This window comes from Silurus aristotelis, assembly GCF_946808225.1.
Source record: "Silurus aristotelis genome assembly, chromosome: 3".
Classification (NCBI taxonomy): Eukaryota; Metazoa; Chordata; class Actinopteri; order Siluriformes; family Siluridae; genus Silurus; species Silurus aristotelis.
Window position 1 is genome coordinate 10,578,704 of NC_139576.1, and position 17,059 is coordinate 10,595,762.

Here is a 17,059-nt window from a genome sequence, read left to right on the forward strand (position 1 = left end):
AATGTAGGTCAGTGCTTCTGATAGTGTTTAGGCCTGCAGAGAAGGCTTTGCTGGGCCTGACTGCCCACCACTGCCACAACCACATTCTAAAACTTAGTGGAACATCTTCCTAGAAGAGTGAATTATAACAAATGGACACTAAATGTGGTATTTGTTAAAAAGCACATACAAGTCTTTGTCCACAAACTTTCATCCATATAATGTATAAACCCTTTAATATAGTGGCAAATAGGTAATGTTTACTAATGAGATACAAATCCTGAGAGTTTAAAGGTTTAAATAGGCTTGGGACCAGAATCTTTAAAGAATGAGTTCTTATTCTAATTTATGATGTAATTGTAGATGCAAAAAAAAATTGTTAAAAATCCCTTATACATCCCTTGTAATGTGATGGCAGTGCTTTGCTGGACGTTGTGCAGTGCATTTATGAATGCACAAATTCGAACTAATGAACTGAAGTCATCTGCCTTTCTGTGAGCCATTTACCATACTGATGAATTCTGAACACACTGATGAACACACAAGGGAATTATGCTCTCCACAACCAGAAAACCGTGTAAGTTCATGCTCTGATGGTTTTCGCTGCTTGTAATCAAACAGATGGTCTGTGATTAACAGCAATAATCAACAGGTCCGCTGGTCACGTGATCAGTAATAGTAGACCAGGCGTATACACTGATTGTGTAGTTTGTGAGGCAAAGCAGTTTTTTTTTGTTTTTTGAAGTAAATCTGGATCACTGCAGCATTATGAAGATACAATACATAACATTAGCATAAGGCTGAGATTAGTTGAATATAGTTAGATTTTTTTGTAAGTTCCAAATGACTACAAAATGAAAGCAAATGTTCACGATTGACTGTACACACGAATGCAGCTTCTTTCCAGACGCCCGCCATTTTCGACAGCAGCACGCTTGCAGTAATTGCTCTGTTGTCTGTTCCTAGTGCTATATCGGTTCACTTCGACTTTTTTTTTCTTCAGTTTTCTTGTAAAGTCTGATGGCCTTCAGCCTGAGAAAAGTAACAGCTTAGAGACACAAAATGGCTTTCTTGTTCTTGAGTACATGCTGACAATCTATTATGGCAAACATGATTTTAGACCTTCAGGCTTTGTGTGCATCTGTGGTGTGTGTGTGCGTGTGTGTGTTTGTGTGTGTGTGTGTGTGTGTGTGTGTATGTGTGTGCGTGTGCAGGGTAGGTCTTTTTTTTTACAATTCAAATTTAACATGCATATTTTCAATCTATATGCCAGAAACAGATCTCAGACAGGATAAATGTATATTAGCATTATTATGCTATTTGTCATTATTATGCTATTTGTCCACAAACACACACACACGCACGCGCGCGCGCACACGCTCACACTGTGGTGAAGACTGTTGTGAAAGAAAGTCAATCAGGGAGAAAACTGGATTAACATGTCACAATGAAGACAAAGAAATCGAGACTGCTCCTGTGTGTGTGTGTGTGTGTGTGTGTGTGTGTGTGTGTGTGTGTAGAGGGCACTGATATTATTAGGAGAGATAAATGTGAACAGAGGTGACTGAGTATGATTGACTATCATTTCCTATCGAATTACAGACATACGCCGACTCCCCACACACACTCCTTCGCTCACGCAAACAATAAACGATCCGTAATACTCTGAGGAGACTGCAGCATATCATCTACCATTACATGTGACACTCCGGTGTATTACTTGTTTTTGAAAGTTGCATATGGTCCAGTAAAGATGATTCGTTTTGAGAAAAGGTACGATTTGTTGTTTTCTTTTTTCCAAGTTAACACACAACACAATAAAAACAGACAAATTACCTGGACTAAGAGGACTGAAGTAAGAAGACTTCAGCGAAGAACACGAGAACATTGATTTGTTACTAATTAAGGGATCTGTAGTCCTACTTATCAACACTAACACTGCTTTGGTCTCTGCCACACTAAGAGTGTTAGGAGTCTAATTGCTTGTCTCCAAGCTTTACATGGGCGAAGATTCATGGAAACGGTGCTCGCGACGACGCACGCTGATGTACTTACACAATTTTGTTCTTTTTCTTCTGTGTGAAAGCTATTTCAGATTACACAGTTTCCATGGCCACCTGTGTGGTGACCATGCCAACAGCAGATTGGGACTGGATGCTGTGCATGTGCATGGATGTGTGTGTGTGTGTGTGTGTGCATGTGCAAGAAGGGCCTGTGGAGGTGTGCCAAGGGCGATGCCAATCCTTTCTCTGATCCACACACCTTAGCCTGACGGTGCCCACGCTACTGAATCACCATAGAAACAGGAAGCAAAGTAAAGACACTTTTTTTGCTCAAGTTCGAGTTGTAGAAACAGCTTTTGGAGAAGCTGCGTTGGAGTTAGAGCAATACTAGAAAAATAAATGATCCTGCTCCTATATATAGAGCAGCATTAGAAATAAAATACCAATGCTCTCCAGATGTTAGATCAAGACTTCCACTGTGAGTACACCATCGTATTAGTCACATGGTCATACACATACATATACACATATGCATATACAAATGTATTGGGACACCTGACTTTTCCAGCCATATGTGATTCTTCACAAACTGTTACCACAAATTTGGACACACCCAATAGTATAAGAAGCCTTGGGATGCTATTGCATTCAATTTTCACTTCACTTCAACACTTAAACCTTTTCTAGCTGTCTGTGCACAAAGCCATCTCCATGAATATATGGTTTCCATGAGTTGGAGAGGAAGATCTTGAGTGCATATAGAGATATAGTACTTTAACCTCAACTCTGTTGAGCACCTTTGAAATGAATTGAGTGCTGACTGCACCCCCAGATCTCCTCACATCTCCTCACATTACCTATCAGTACCTGATTTTACTAACACCCTTGTAGCTGAATGAGCACAAATCTAACCCCAAAATCTAGTGGAACATCACCTCAGAAGAGTGGAGGTTATTATAAGAGCAAATGGGGAGTAAATATGGAACGGGATATTTAAAAAGCACATTCAAATTTTATGATTAGGTGTCCACAAACTTTTGTCCATAGAGTGTATTTTTGCCATGTGCTGATGATTCGCCTTCAGCTTTTCCTGATGTTCCTTGTTTTGCAGGCTTCCCATGGTGCAGTGGGGTTGTGATCACACATACTTTACACGTGCTCACAACTCTACGCATCTGTTAAGTCTAATCAGGGCAAGGTGTGTGTGTGTGTGTGTGTGTGTGTGTGTGTGTGTGTGTGTGTGTGTGTGTGTGTGTGTGTAAGTGTGTGTGTACCTGTGTGTGTGTGTGAATCTGTGTCCTTAATCAGGGTGGAGTGTTATGTAATCATAATTAATTAAGGCTTAATTACAGAAGCTGCTAAATTCTTGCTAAGTGTCTAGACCCTTGAGCATGCACAGACACATACTACACACACACACACACACACACACACACACACACACACACACTCACTCACACAGACAGAGAGAGTGGAGCTCGAAACATCAATTAATGTTTAATACATTACACTTGTGTCTTTCCTTCATCTTGTGATGTTTTCGGCTTTTATTTCCGATCGGCGTGTTTGTCAAGAAACACACGCACACGAGTAAGTCTCAGTAGAAAGATCTTGCTGTGGCAGTAAAACAGCTCCACAGGCTCGGGATGCTTCTCTAAAGTGGAACATATGCGCTTCTGTCGGCCACGGCGTACTCCCCAAATAGCTCCTCGTGTCTTTTGAAGCATCAAATGTGCCCTATTTTCTGTAGTACGAAACACAGTTAAAGGATGGGGCACAGCTTGTAGCGTTCTGCTTGCCAGCGAGCTTGCACCTTACTTAAGTGTAGGGCCAGTTCACGAATTACAGCGCGGAATACGGCGTCAAAGTGTGTGATTGTGTTTTTAAAGGCGTGCGTATGCTGCATAGGTGTGTACTGATCTACTGATGGAAAAAGGGCTTTGCGGCGACTTACAGTATGAGATCAGATGTATTATTTGTCCCACACAGCACACACACACTTGAGAGGAAACTCACGCAGTACACAGCTGAGACGGTCCAGTGTGTGTGTGTCTGTATATGTGTGTATGGGAAAAAGAGCTGTGAATCTCAGAAGGAGTCGGTACTATAACACTTCTCCTACTCTCAGGCTGTCAGTCACAAACCGTATGAACAGTCTGAGAGTGCCTCGGTATATGTGTGGTGTGTGCATGCTATAAAGACAGCACTCACTCCGTCACTCACTCTATCACACTCTCTCACACACTTACAGACTGGAAAGTAGAGGTTAAATAGAGGACCACTCCCCCCCCCCCTTTTTTTTTTCAGTAGATTCCATCCTGCTGCGTCTAACCGCTCCCCCACAGTGTTGGCTCGCACTCCTTTATCTTTCCTCTCCTCTGCTTGTGCATGCCATCCCCCCATCACACCCTTCCCTTGTTCCTGAGCCAGCCCACACTGCTGCTTTTTTTTTTTCAGCTCTCTCACCAGGAACGAGAGAAGCGGACACATGAAAATCGTCTCGCTTGTCCCACTGTCCCTTGAGGGACTGGAAGGGGGTGGGGGTTCTGCATTCGTTATTAATGCATTATGTTAATGAGAGCATTTAGCATATGGGTTGCGGTTCTTTTTTAGGGAGTCCTTATTAAGGAAAAATACGGATGTGTTTACTGTGCAAACGTATTATTCTTCTGCCATTTCATTTCTGAGACTCGTCACGTTGCTTTTGCTTGCCAGATGGAAATATTGCGTTTTTTTTAAAACGTGTAATAGCACAGGCCCTAATTACACGACGTAGTTCAGAGTACTCGTTTCACTCGATCTCGATTGAAATGTGATGTTTTCCATTTGACTGCACTACTTTACCCAAATTGTCCCCAATTATGCTTATGTCCCATGGGTTGAGCCTCTGTGCATTATAACAATTCTGTATTTTCCAGCCATTGTGTCAGAAAGAGGATGAGATGGAGCTTTTCAATTACGAGTATCCTGAGAGACTTGTCACATGCTTGACCTTTAAAACTTGAATATTGTTGCTTCGAGTGTTAGTAATTTAACTAACTTCGTCTCAGGTTGTTTCTTTAATGGAGTGATTGAGTATTCCATCAGACTTCTTGAGCCTCTCGTGATGGTACTGTAAAAAAAAAATAAGGCAGGCTTATGATAAGAAAACTTTAGAGAAACATGAAAGGCATGTGTTTGAGCGCATTCGTCTAGCTCCCCCCGAAAATGCTGCCTGGAAAATACGTGCTGTGGGTCAGGGTTATGATGAGAATATATTCCACCAGAGTAATTCATTAATTTGCTGCTTGCCAGCCGCCACTGGCTCGGACTAATCTGGCGGGAAGGGCCAGTGCGCTTTCTGCCGGCAAAGGAAAATTGGATTTTGGATGAGCGATCTCACGGCTTAAAGCTCCACCAGTGCCCCTGTCTGTTAACCACACACCACATCACAAGCTCTCAGCTCAAAGGCTGTCTAGAGTTACGCACAGGACCCATACACCAGTGCCTATAATACACCTGCTCTTATTTCCTCTCTCTTCCCCCCTGTTACGCCGATTCGTTTGCACAAACGCATGCACGTGCAAAACCTTCACACGTCCCGTAACCTCCCTGGATTACACAATGCACATGAGCAAACGCACGAGGAGCAACGCAGTTTGTTGCATTTGCATGTGCTCTAATGACTGGAACTGAACAAATAAGACTGGAGCAGTCTCAAGAGAGCAGGACATACAGAGAGGGAGAGAGAAAGGGGGGGAGAGAGAGAGAGATAGAGAGAGCGCTGAGCTGGGCTGAAGGGAATGACCTGTAATTTGCAGACTGCCTACGCAGCGAGAGAGATTCTAAAGCGTTGATAGCGAGTGAGTGTGTGACAGCGCGTGTTCCAAATGGACAGAGAGGAGCAACGCATAAATATCGGCGGCGCATTTGCTTGTGATTTAGAATGTGCTTGACTGAAACTGGTTATATAAAGGAGACAGTACAATGTGATACTGTGTGATACTGATGGTCAGTCTAACCATGTGTTTGTGTGTTTTTGTGTGTGTGTGTGTGTGTGTGTGTGTGTGTGTGTGTGTGTGTGTGTGTGTGTGTGTGTATTCTACAGCCCCTCGGACTGAAGATCCTCCGAAGATCCTGTTCCCTTCTGAAAACAAACTCATCACCATAGACATGCAGATAGGTAAGAGTGGCCTCTATCTATCTATCTATCTATCTATCTATCTATCTATCTATCTATCTATCTATCTATCTATCTATCTATCTATCTATCTATCTATCTATCTATCTATCTATCTATCTATCTATCTATCTATCTATCTATCACAAAATAATATTGATTGTATTTAAGTGGTTTTCTTTTAGGTGCTAGGGTGAAGGTTAGACTGTTCTTGTGGGCATAACGTTATATAGTGAGAGAGAGAGAGAGAGAGAGAGAGAGAGAGAGACAGAGACAGAGAGAGAGAAAGAGAGAGAGAGAGAGAGAGAGAAAGAATATGATGAGATAACCAAAGGTTAGACAGCTGTATTAATAGCCTAGTGTGGAGCGAGATTTCTGTTTGCCTTCACAGCAGCTCCGTGTGTTCATGTGTAGGAGTGGGGAATCTCTAGTGACCTCACAATCTGATGCGATTCGGATTCAGTGTGCCACAATGTCATTATAAATAGATTCCTTGTGCATTTTAATGTATCTTGGATTGTGCTGTCTGGAGCTGACATTCTGATTTTTTTTTCCCAGCATGGCCAACTGCAATTTTGAAACAGAACATTATTAATATCAGACACTAGGCGTTTTTCTAGCACACAACTGAACACTTGATAAATGTTTTAATTGTCCAGGTTAAAAGAAAGGAAAACGAGCATTTCCAACATTTCAGGGTTAAGAAGGTGTAGTAATATTATTAGATGTGCACTTGGGAACTGCTTCACGACACAGTGGATGGTGAAGTTTTAGGTAATGTTGAAGTAAAGCACAGTATTTTTTATTTATATATTCTATGTATACTTTTTACAAAGCCGTTGTCTAAGGCCCACACTGCACACTGCATTTTCTTTGTTGCTCAAAGTGAAGAGGAACAAGAGTGCATTAAATCATATTCTTCATCATCATCAATACTATTTATTTTACATAATTATCCTCATCTTTTCATTACCACTAGTATTGTTTGTAGAGACTTTGTTGTGGACCAAAAAGCTTTTAAAATCTGTCCTTCTAACAAGAAGCACATATAAATATATATATATATATATATATATATATATATATATATATATATATATATATATATATATATATATATATATATATATATATAAATACTGAACTTGTCTGTCCAGCACATCCCACAGATGCTTGATTGGATTGAGAAAATTTTAGCGCTATATCAACACCTCAAGCTCTTTTTCATATTTTCCGAACCACTTCTGAGCAATTTCTGCTGTGTGGCAGAGTGCAGTATACTCCTGAATTAGAGCACTGGCCTGCAATAATGTTTAGATACTGTAGGTGCTTATATCTACGTAAATGCCAGATTTCCCAGCAAAACTTTGCCTGGAGCACCACACTGCCTGCTTGCCTTTTTTTTCTCACAGGTGGCATCTTTTCTCCAGATAAGTGATACGCACTTTCATATGATGTAAAAGAAACATGGTTCATCAGACCAGGCTGTATACTATCACTGCTCCTTGATCCGGTTCTGATGCACACATGCCTGATGTAGCTGCTCTCACAGGTGTACAGGAGTCAGCATGGGTGCTCTGACTGGTCTTAAGCTATGCAGCTTTATACACAGGAAGCAGTGAAGCACTGTGTTCTGGCACCTTTCTATCACAAAAAGCATGAACCTTATATAGCAATGTGTGCTGCAGTAGCCTTTCTGTAGCTCTGCAGCACACAGGAAAGCCTTTACTCCCATTGACTAACCCCTGCATCTAGTAACCCGACCCTGTAACAAAACTGCTACTGAAACGGAAAGTAAGCCAGCAGACCTATGCCTCTCTATGCACCTCAGGGTGTGGAAGGAATAAAAAACTAAACCCTGGAACACCCTGTTTTAGAAATACCTTTGCCTGAATTTTGCCCCACACCCAGCCACTCCTACGCTCTCTGCATCGGCTTCCTGTAGCGGCCCGGATCAGATTTTGAAACACCGATGCTTCCTTGCAAACCAAAAGTGGACACCTCTACTGTACAGCACATATCTCAAGCCACACCAAGCCCTCCAATCCTTAACTACTGCTCAACTGGTCCCACAATCTCTTTTTTTCTAACTATAGTCTCTTCCAGTAGAGTTGTTGACTGATAATGTTCATAGTCTGTGACCTGAAAAATCAGTATCAGAAGGCATTTATAGATAGAGACTTCAAAGCACATTTGTAAGTCATTCTGGATAAAGGCGTCTGCTGTAATTGTAAATGTTAAGTTGTTCAGATACTTACTTTACTGTATTAATCTAATTCACCCTTAATATCCCTCATGTATCCAACCCCTGATGTAATGAGACAATCAAGGTTCAACCTTCACTTCATCTGTCAGTAGTTTTAGTATAAGGCTGATCAGTGCATATTGCTTTTTAATTAGGTATAAAAACACTGATGTTTATATAGTGAATAATAATTCACCTTAGCATAATCATAATACATTACTGAGTTCCCTTATTACATCTACTAAATATTTGCCAACATAAATCTATCGAAACATATGTTTTTTGGGGTAAATGGCCCTTGATATAGGAAACAGTCTCTGAATAATTGCATGTTATGCAATTGTATGTTATTTGTGTATCTGGTTATAATACATGTGAGAAATTCACTTCCTATAGCCACTTACTGTAATTAAGATGTTTCTGGATATGAAGATTAAATGCCATTTTATAGGGCATACAGTGACTCACTTACTGTCCACTTTATTAGAAACACTCATGCAATTATTCAATCATGTGACAGCAAAGCAATGTATCAAATGATGTAAGAAGACAAAAGCTTCAGTTAATGTTTACATCAGAATAAAAATTGTGTGACTTTGACCGTGGCATCGTTGATTTAAGTATTTTTTGAAAACTGCTGATCTTCTGGGATTAACACAAATAATACATACTGTATCTCTAGTATGTGTATCTTTTACACTGTTTGGCAGACTTTGTTATCCAGAGCAACTCACGATTGTTCCATTTATACATTTGAGTTGTGGGTTAAGGGCCTTGCTCGTGGGCCCAGCAATGGCATCTTACTGGTGCTGGGTAATGCAGTCATGACTTCATGACCTTCCAATCCAAGGACCACTCTCATGTTTTCTGTGTGCACAAGTATAAAATTATTATTTTGGACCTTGTTATTATTTGACATAGAATTTTTTCATTAGAAGTGAGTTACTGAGCAACACAAGAATTTTGAGGATGAATTTAGACTGTAATTAATATAAACAGTCTGCTACAATGGCTCAGGACCACAGGTTGCATTTAATCACATATCACAGCACACCTTAACAATGATGAACTTATTGAATGGACATTCGGTGCCACCCAGATGAGGATGGACTCCCTTTTAAGTCTGGTTCCTCTCAAGTTTTCTTCCTAGTACTTAATCTTAATCTTAGAGTTTTTCCTTGCCACAGTCGCCACTGGCTCACTCATTCAGGACAAACGCATACATTCTTTTATTACCGCTTTACCTGTGTAAATCTGTTTTAAAACAACATCCATTGTTAAAAGAGATATACAAATTTAAAAAAAGTAAAAAATAGATAAATATTGAATGCATAAACCAAGTATATGAAATCTTATATTTTTTATAAAAAAAAAAAAAAAGAATTGGCATTTAAGATCGGACGATATATTCGCATCCTTGTATTTGTCTCTGTGTTTGTGCGAGTGACGAGTTTTTTTATATCATGGGCTGAGATCATCACATAGAGCTTATAAATTCAAATCCCCCAACAACATTGGCCTTGTACAATGCCGAAATCTTTAGCAGCATGATTCGGTGATGTGTGTGTGTGTGTGTGTGTGTGTGTGTGTGTGTGTGTGTGTCTGCGTCCATATGCGTGTGTGTGTGCATGTGTGTTGGACTGAGGCACGTCTGTTTGTTTGGCCAGGAGTCAGCATGTGTGTGTTGCCTGTGAGAGCAGATTGGAGCATATTGCGCAGACTCTGGCCATGTTCTGTCTTCAAAGCGAGGGGAGAAAACAGGACAGCACGGAGACTCCGAAGCCATACACACGTGATGCCTCTGGCACTGCCAGTCGTTGGTCTGAATCTGAGCTGTTTGTGTGTGTGTGTGTGTGTGTGTGTGTGTGTGTGTGTGTGTGTGTGTGTGTGTGTGTGTGTGTGTGTGTGTGTGTGTGTGGTTCTGTCTGTCCCACCGTATGCCTGTCCATTTTCTGGCTTTGCGTTCTCTGTCACACACACACACACACACACACACACACACACACACACACACACACACACACACACACACACACACACACACACACACATATACACTCTCTCTCTCTCTCTCTCTCTCTCTCTCTCTCTCTCACACACACACACACACTCTCTCTCTCTCTCTCTCTCTCTCTCTCACACACACACACACAAGCACACACCTACACACACACACACACACACACACACACACACACACACACACACACACACACACACACACACACACACACACATGCACACAAAAACCTCTCCCTACCTCAGATAAGAATAGGTGTAAGCTCCCAGTGACATCTAATTACACAGAGCAATGGATTACAGAGGGAGAAAGAGGTTCGAAGAGACATTGGAGGGAGAAGAAGCACGACAGAATTAGCGAATAATTGGCGTGGCTCTGCACTGACTCATACACCAGGACATTCAGAGTTGTATGAAAGCAGAGTGCTCCTTGTCAGCTGTATAATGCTGGTAAGAGCACTTTCTTTCTCTCTCTTTCTCTCTCTCTCTCTTTCTCTCTCTCTCTCTTTCTCAGTCTCTCTCTTTCTCTGCCATATAACTCTCTGGTTAAAATCTGAACATTTATTGCTGTGAGGGTAATAGACTGGCATTATATAATAAACTTTGCACTCTGTGCCTTGGTATTAAGGAATGAAAAATGAACGCTGGAGATAAGTCATTTTTGGAGTTGAATGATGGAGAGAATGAGCTTTGGCTGAACCCATCATAGCATTATTAGTGGCCGCCAGGGAGAGCTTGCTGTTGCACGTGCTTGCATGCATGTGCACACACACACACACACACACACACACACACACACACACACACACACACACACACACACACACACAACCGGGTAGTCAAAACTGCATTCAGGTTGTCACTCAGTACAAATTTTAAGGCACATATAGCAAATTATACAGTAGGTTTGCGAATGCATTGTTTAGCTTTAACAATTGGCATGTTAAAAGCAAATATAGATAAGAATAAGATGCATTTTTTTGGTTTCATTTGTTTGTTGGGGGTTTTTTTTTCAAAAAGCTTGCCTGAATCAGTGTCTATTTGAGACTAGATCTAATCTGGAAAGGAATCCCCTCGAGTGCAGGAGAAAAAATTAGCATGCAAAATGGTTTTTACATTTATATGACGTGTGTGTGAGCCCGAAGCCCATGAGCATGAAAGGTGCAGGTTTCATGCTTACATCACAAACAGACATACGTACATCAGTCATGCCTGGTCACCGTGGTTTAAGCTGAAGGTTAGGCAGTTTTGAATTGAGGAATCAGATCTAAATAGATAAAAAAATTATTACAGGCAGGTACAAAAAAAAATAATAACTGTGTTCGAAGATAAACACATCTTAATTCTGATGTATACGTTTTTTTTCTCCACGCCAGTGTTCCCATGAATACAGGGTTCATCCAAAATTACTTCTGGTGCTGCTCAATCCCTGTACAGATTTAAACCTAATTACAGACACAGTTCTAAACACACTCATATAATGCCATAATGTTATACCCTGGACCCTATTGTATAAGGATTGTATTAATAGCAATTTAAAATATATTGCAACAAACACAATAAGAATTTCATTTTAAATTGATCCAGGTGTGCCAAGTTCTGCAAATAAATTGTGATCATGAACAGGGAACAATATTGGCCACAATATCACAGAAAGAGCTGCATGTGTGCCAGTAGTTAATGCAGAAATATGTCTCAGCTGTGACTGACAGGATGAGTGACAGCTGGGGGGCATTTCAGTAGAAAGGACTGTGAGCGAGGAAACCTAGCTCACAAAAGATCAACAAAATTATTAAAGCTGCCCTATATGCTTGTAACAAAGCTTAATATAATACAAGTAATAATGGCACACAGCTGGTTGAATTTTTGGAGAGCTGGTTTATTAGGTGCGTCTATCTTTTCCCTAAACTCATTTGCTCTGTTTTCCAAAGGCATACAGGTACACAATTACTATGCACATTCGAATTTTTCCCTTATCTCATACTCCAGTAAACCACAGCCAATTAAGGACCACCGCTGACCAAGTATTACTTGGGTGGTGCGTGAAGAGGTGCTGATTCTATAGTGCAGTAAAATAGTATTAGGCTAATACCATATGGTGTATAATTTAGTTTTTTTTCAATCAAAATAACCCACAAAAAATTTAGTTTGGTCTTTGTCTGTAGCATCCAACCTAAATGTTTCTCTGCTCCATATACACTATATGGACCAAAATTTGTTTACACCTGACCACAAGAATCGTATGTACTTTGTGAACATTCCATTCCACATTTAGTTCCCATTGATGGTTATAATAACCTCCACTCTTTTGGGAAGATGTTCTTGATTTTGAAGTGAGTGCATTCCAATTTATCCCAAAGGTGTTCAGTAGTGTAAAGTTCACAGCTCTATAGCAGGCCACCCAAGATCTTTTACTTCAATCCATATATACCCAATAGAGTTGGGACAGATACAGGGACATCGTCATGCTTTGACAGGTTCGGGGCTCCTAATTCAAGTGAAGGAAAAAATGAATGCTAGCTCATCCAAAAACAAACTTCATAATTGTGAATCATATTCGACTGGAAAAATCAAGTGTTCTAATACTTTATACTCCATATAGTGTATCGGTTTTTTTTATATTTAACTACTTTAATGCTTATGAAGCTATTTTGTACAGTGGAGCAGAGATTATTTTTAATATAATCAAATCAAATAAAATTTCATTTGTCACATACACATACATACAGAGTACGACATGCACTGAAATGCTTTTTCACTGCATGTCATATTACTAAATGTATAAGTAAATGGAGATATCCATTTCCTTATACATTTAGTAATAAAGCGGGAAAGCCATCTACAGTAGTTTAGTGCTATACTCTTCTTACTTGATTGAGAATTAAATTAATAAGATAATATTTGTTTGTGAAATAATCTAGTAGGCTCATGATTATACTCTTAGAAAGGCATAAGATTTTTAGAAGTAGGTTTCATTACAACCAAGACTACAACTAGTCAAAAAGACTAAAGAATCGATTTTACGAAAGTAAACATGAATGCATAGTCATTGGTTTTGTTCAAAACTAGCTGAAAAAAAGTCTAATACAACTCAATCACCCAAAAATACCCCCAACAACATATGTGTATCTATTAAATCGAGACCTCCCAAAGGCAAGCTCAACAATATAACTTTCTAAATTTAAGATGATTGACAGGCAAGTAGAGACATCAGCTTGTCCTAATTGGCTTGATGTTCCTGATCTACTTTTTTTTTCTTCTGGACCCTGGGATAGAAAAGGAATGGATGTTTTTTCCTTTCAGCTGATGTGAGAACTGGAATATGATATTATAATTCTGATTTAAATATCAGTAAGTTGATGATCCCACCTTTATCTGGGTAACTCGACCCCCAGTGTGAAATATTGTGGCGATGGCAGACAATGGCAGCAATTTACTTGTTAGGGCATTTTTAATTGGTTCAATTTAGAAAGGAGATGAGATGAGATGAAATGAGATGGTCACAGGTGAACAGGAAGCCCTTTTTTTCTAGTAACATTATTTCTTTGTCTGCAGGCAGCTCAAAGACTGAATTAAATATAAATGTCAACAAACTCTTAGGAGACTTTTTTATTTAATCAACACCATAGACAGCCAGTGAAATGGAACAATTTAACAACACATAGTGAAGGAAAAAGTTGGAAAAATTCCCCCAAATTGGAATAAAGTGGTACTTCTATGGTTAAGGTTCCCTGCTCGATGTAAGTCTAAATCCCACTACAGCCAGACAGTCACTATTGGGCGCTTGAGCGAGGCCCTTAAACCTCAGGCTGTATGCTTGGGTTGTGTTCGGCCTTATTTGTGTGGTACTTTGGAAAAAACTATCTGCAAAATGAATCAATGGAAATGTCTCCATTTGCACAGTAGCTCCTTCCTGCTATCGTTCACATGCCAAGATCTATTGCACTTTAAAACATTTGTGTTTTTAAATGTTTTTTAGACGCTCATGCGAAGCTCTCGGTATGTGGATGAGGATTTTATACATGCAGAATCAATATCGCACACTGCATCATGCCTGCAGCAATATTCTGCTGAGAGAGAACCATCACACAAACTCACAACCACACAAAAGCTTCAGCAGGAAAATAAATAGCACCGAAAGGGAAGGAAAGAAAAGGAAGACGGAAAGAAAAGAGAAGAGACATGGTTGTGGTCCATAAGAGAGAAAATAGAAAAGGGAACTCGCACCGGAGCCATTTGCTGGCAGTGAAATGTGAGTCATGGTGAAGGCGAGAGAGAGAGCAAGTAAGACGAAATGAAAACAGGAGAGTGGAGGAGGGAGGTCACTGGAAAACTCTCGCTCACCCGCATGTGCCGCGTTCGTTTGATTTAAATCAAATTAAAATTCAATTAAACCCAAACGAGTCTCTTCTCTATTACCTCTCGAAGAAAGTTAAGAGATGACAATGCACAGGGACACGCAAACACACACATACTCACACATTTTACATACACGCCAACACACACATTCACAGGCACACACACCAATAGCAGCGAGTATGTGTTTGTGGCGCTATTCAAAGGACACTTAATATTAATCACACTCTCCAAAAATAATACTGTTGTTGCTTAGCAACAGCCTGGCCTCCTCAGGAGATGAAGGAATTTCTCTAAATAAATAGTGATCCTGCACAACGTTGGCCGCAACATTACAGAAAGCGCCACACACACACACACACACACACACACACACACACACACACACACACACACACACACACACACACACACACGCATGCCACTAGTTAATACAAAAGTGTGTCTCGGCTGTGATTGATGGTGAAAATTTGACGACCACTGCATTTTAACAGATACGGTGAGCAGGACACGTAGAGCAAGACAGAAAGATAAGAAAGAATGACTATCCGTATTCCTAATATGTTAAAAAAAAAAGGTAAGAAAAGCACTGTGACTATTTAGTGCACACATACAGTATATATACAGTATACATTAAGGTGCCATTTTTTTTAGCTTCGTAACTACACACATTTTCCCCGCTATCAGTTAAACCAGCCCATACAGTGGCATTTTGTAAGAATAGAGTTTTCTAGGTTTATAAACAGTGACCACCATGAGACATCAATAAGGTGTCATAATACTGCAAAGCTGCTCAGTTGTACTCGTATCAGGCAAATACTGTATGATATTTTATTAGTATTATTTGATTGTGTGATGCAACTTGTGACACTTGTGTAACGTGACAATCATATAACCGATAAATGTAATGTTTGTGATATACACATTGCGCAGTAACGCTGTCCACTTATACTATGTGTACAAAACTTTGTGGACACCTGATCATAAGATTTGTATGTGCTTTTAAAAACCTCAATCCACATTTAGCCCTTATTTGGTGTTAGAATAGCCCTCACTCTTCTGGGAAGATGGTTCACTAAATTTTCTCAGTAGCTCAGTGGTTAAGGCATTGGACCTTGGATCGGAAGGTCACAGGTTTGAATCCCACCACCACCAAGGCCTGTAGAGCTGTAAGTTGCCCTTGATAAGGGCATCTGCCAAATGCCATAAATGTGTTAATTAATTCAGGTACTGATGTAGGTGAGGTGAGGACGATCTGGGGTGCAGTCTGTGCTCCAAAAAGTGTTCAGCAGTGTTGCGATCAGAGCTCTATAGCAGTCCACTGAAGATCTAACACTATGACCCATTAAAAGCATATCTTCATGGAGCTGACTTTGTACACAGCGGTTTTGTAACGGAGAAACAGGTTTCAAATGAAAGGAAAAGTTAATGCTAAAAAAGACAAAAGTACAATTGTATGCCTCTAACTTTGTGGTAACAGTTTGAAAAAGAACCACATATGTCTGAAAACTTCAGGTGTCCCAATACTTTTGTCTGTACAGTGTGTCTTTTTTGCCCTCAGGCAAGTGCACCTGCGTTGATAGTGAATTATTGTGTCGTGTAGCTTAAACAGCAGAGATGCTTCTGCTTATCTGGAAAAACCCTCCGTTTTTTTTTTTTTTTTTTTACATTTGCTCAGCCATGGATGCAGAGATATAACTAAGAACACTTGAATACATTATTCAGGATGAACAGTTAAATAAATACAAATACAGATGGGAATACAGAGGCACATGCTTGTTATTTTTATTATTGTTATTATATTTTTTTTCCAGTAAGCTCACCAGAAAGATTTACATAATATCTGGTTTAGGCTTGGAATTGTTCATCAGGGATCCAGTTGGAACACCCTGTCCCCATTGACCCCACCCACTTTATGCCATTCTTGGGTCCCTGCTTTATATTCAGTTTCCATCTCACACTTACTACGTTCGGTTTAATGTGTCACATGCCTACTTCTCTGTCTTAGTTCAGTATTCTCAGATTCCTTTCACATCTGTCTACCTTAGGCTCCTTATCTCACTCTCAGCCACTAGTCACACTCTCCTTCCTGTCACATACTCAATCCTCTGACTTACTTGACTCACCCTTATTTCTCCGATTTACCCCATAACCTCCTGTCATATATAAATCCTTATCTAATCATCAACTGCCTGTCTCACTGTTAGCTCTTTAGCTGTTTTCAATCAGTTCGTAGTTCATGCCCAGATTTCTCACCACACATTTGTCTTACCTATGGTTCTTAAAAGTCCATGTCCA

The 17,059-nt window shown here is 40.1% G+C and overlaps 1 protein-coding gene across 5 annotated transcripts in view; it reads left to right on the forward strand.

The window, feature by feature from the left end:
- Positions 1 to 17,059, forward strand: part of il1rapl1a (interleukin 1 receptor accessory protein-like 1a) — a 202,291-nt gene that overhangs the window by 161,809 nt on the left and 23,423 nt on the right. For all 5 annotated transcript variants that reach the window (XM_083536983.1, XM_083536981.1, XM_083536984.1 and 2 more), the window contains exon 6: positions 6,070 to 6,144. In XM_083536983.1, coding sequence (XP_083393109.1) covers positions 6,070 to 6,144 — 75 coding nt within the window. The remainder of the gene's footprint in view (positions 1 to 6,069; positions 6,145 to 17,059) is intronic.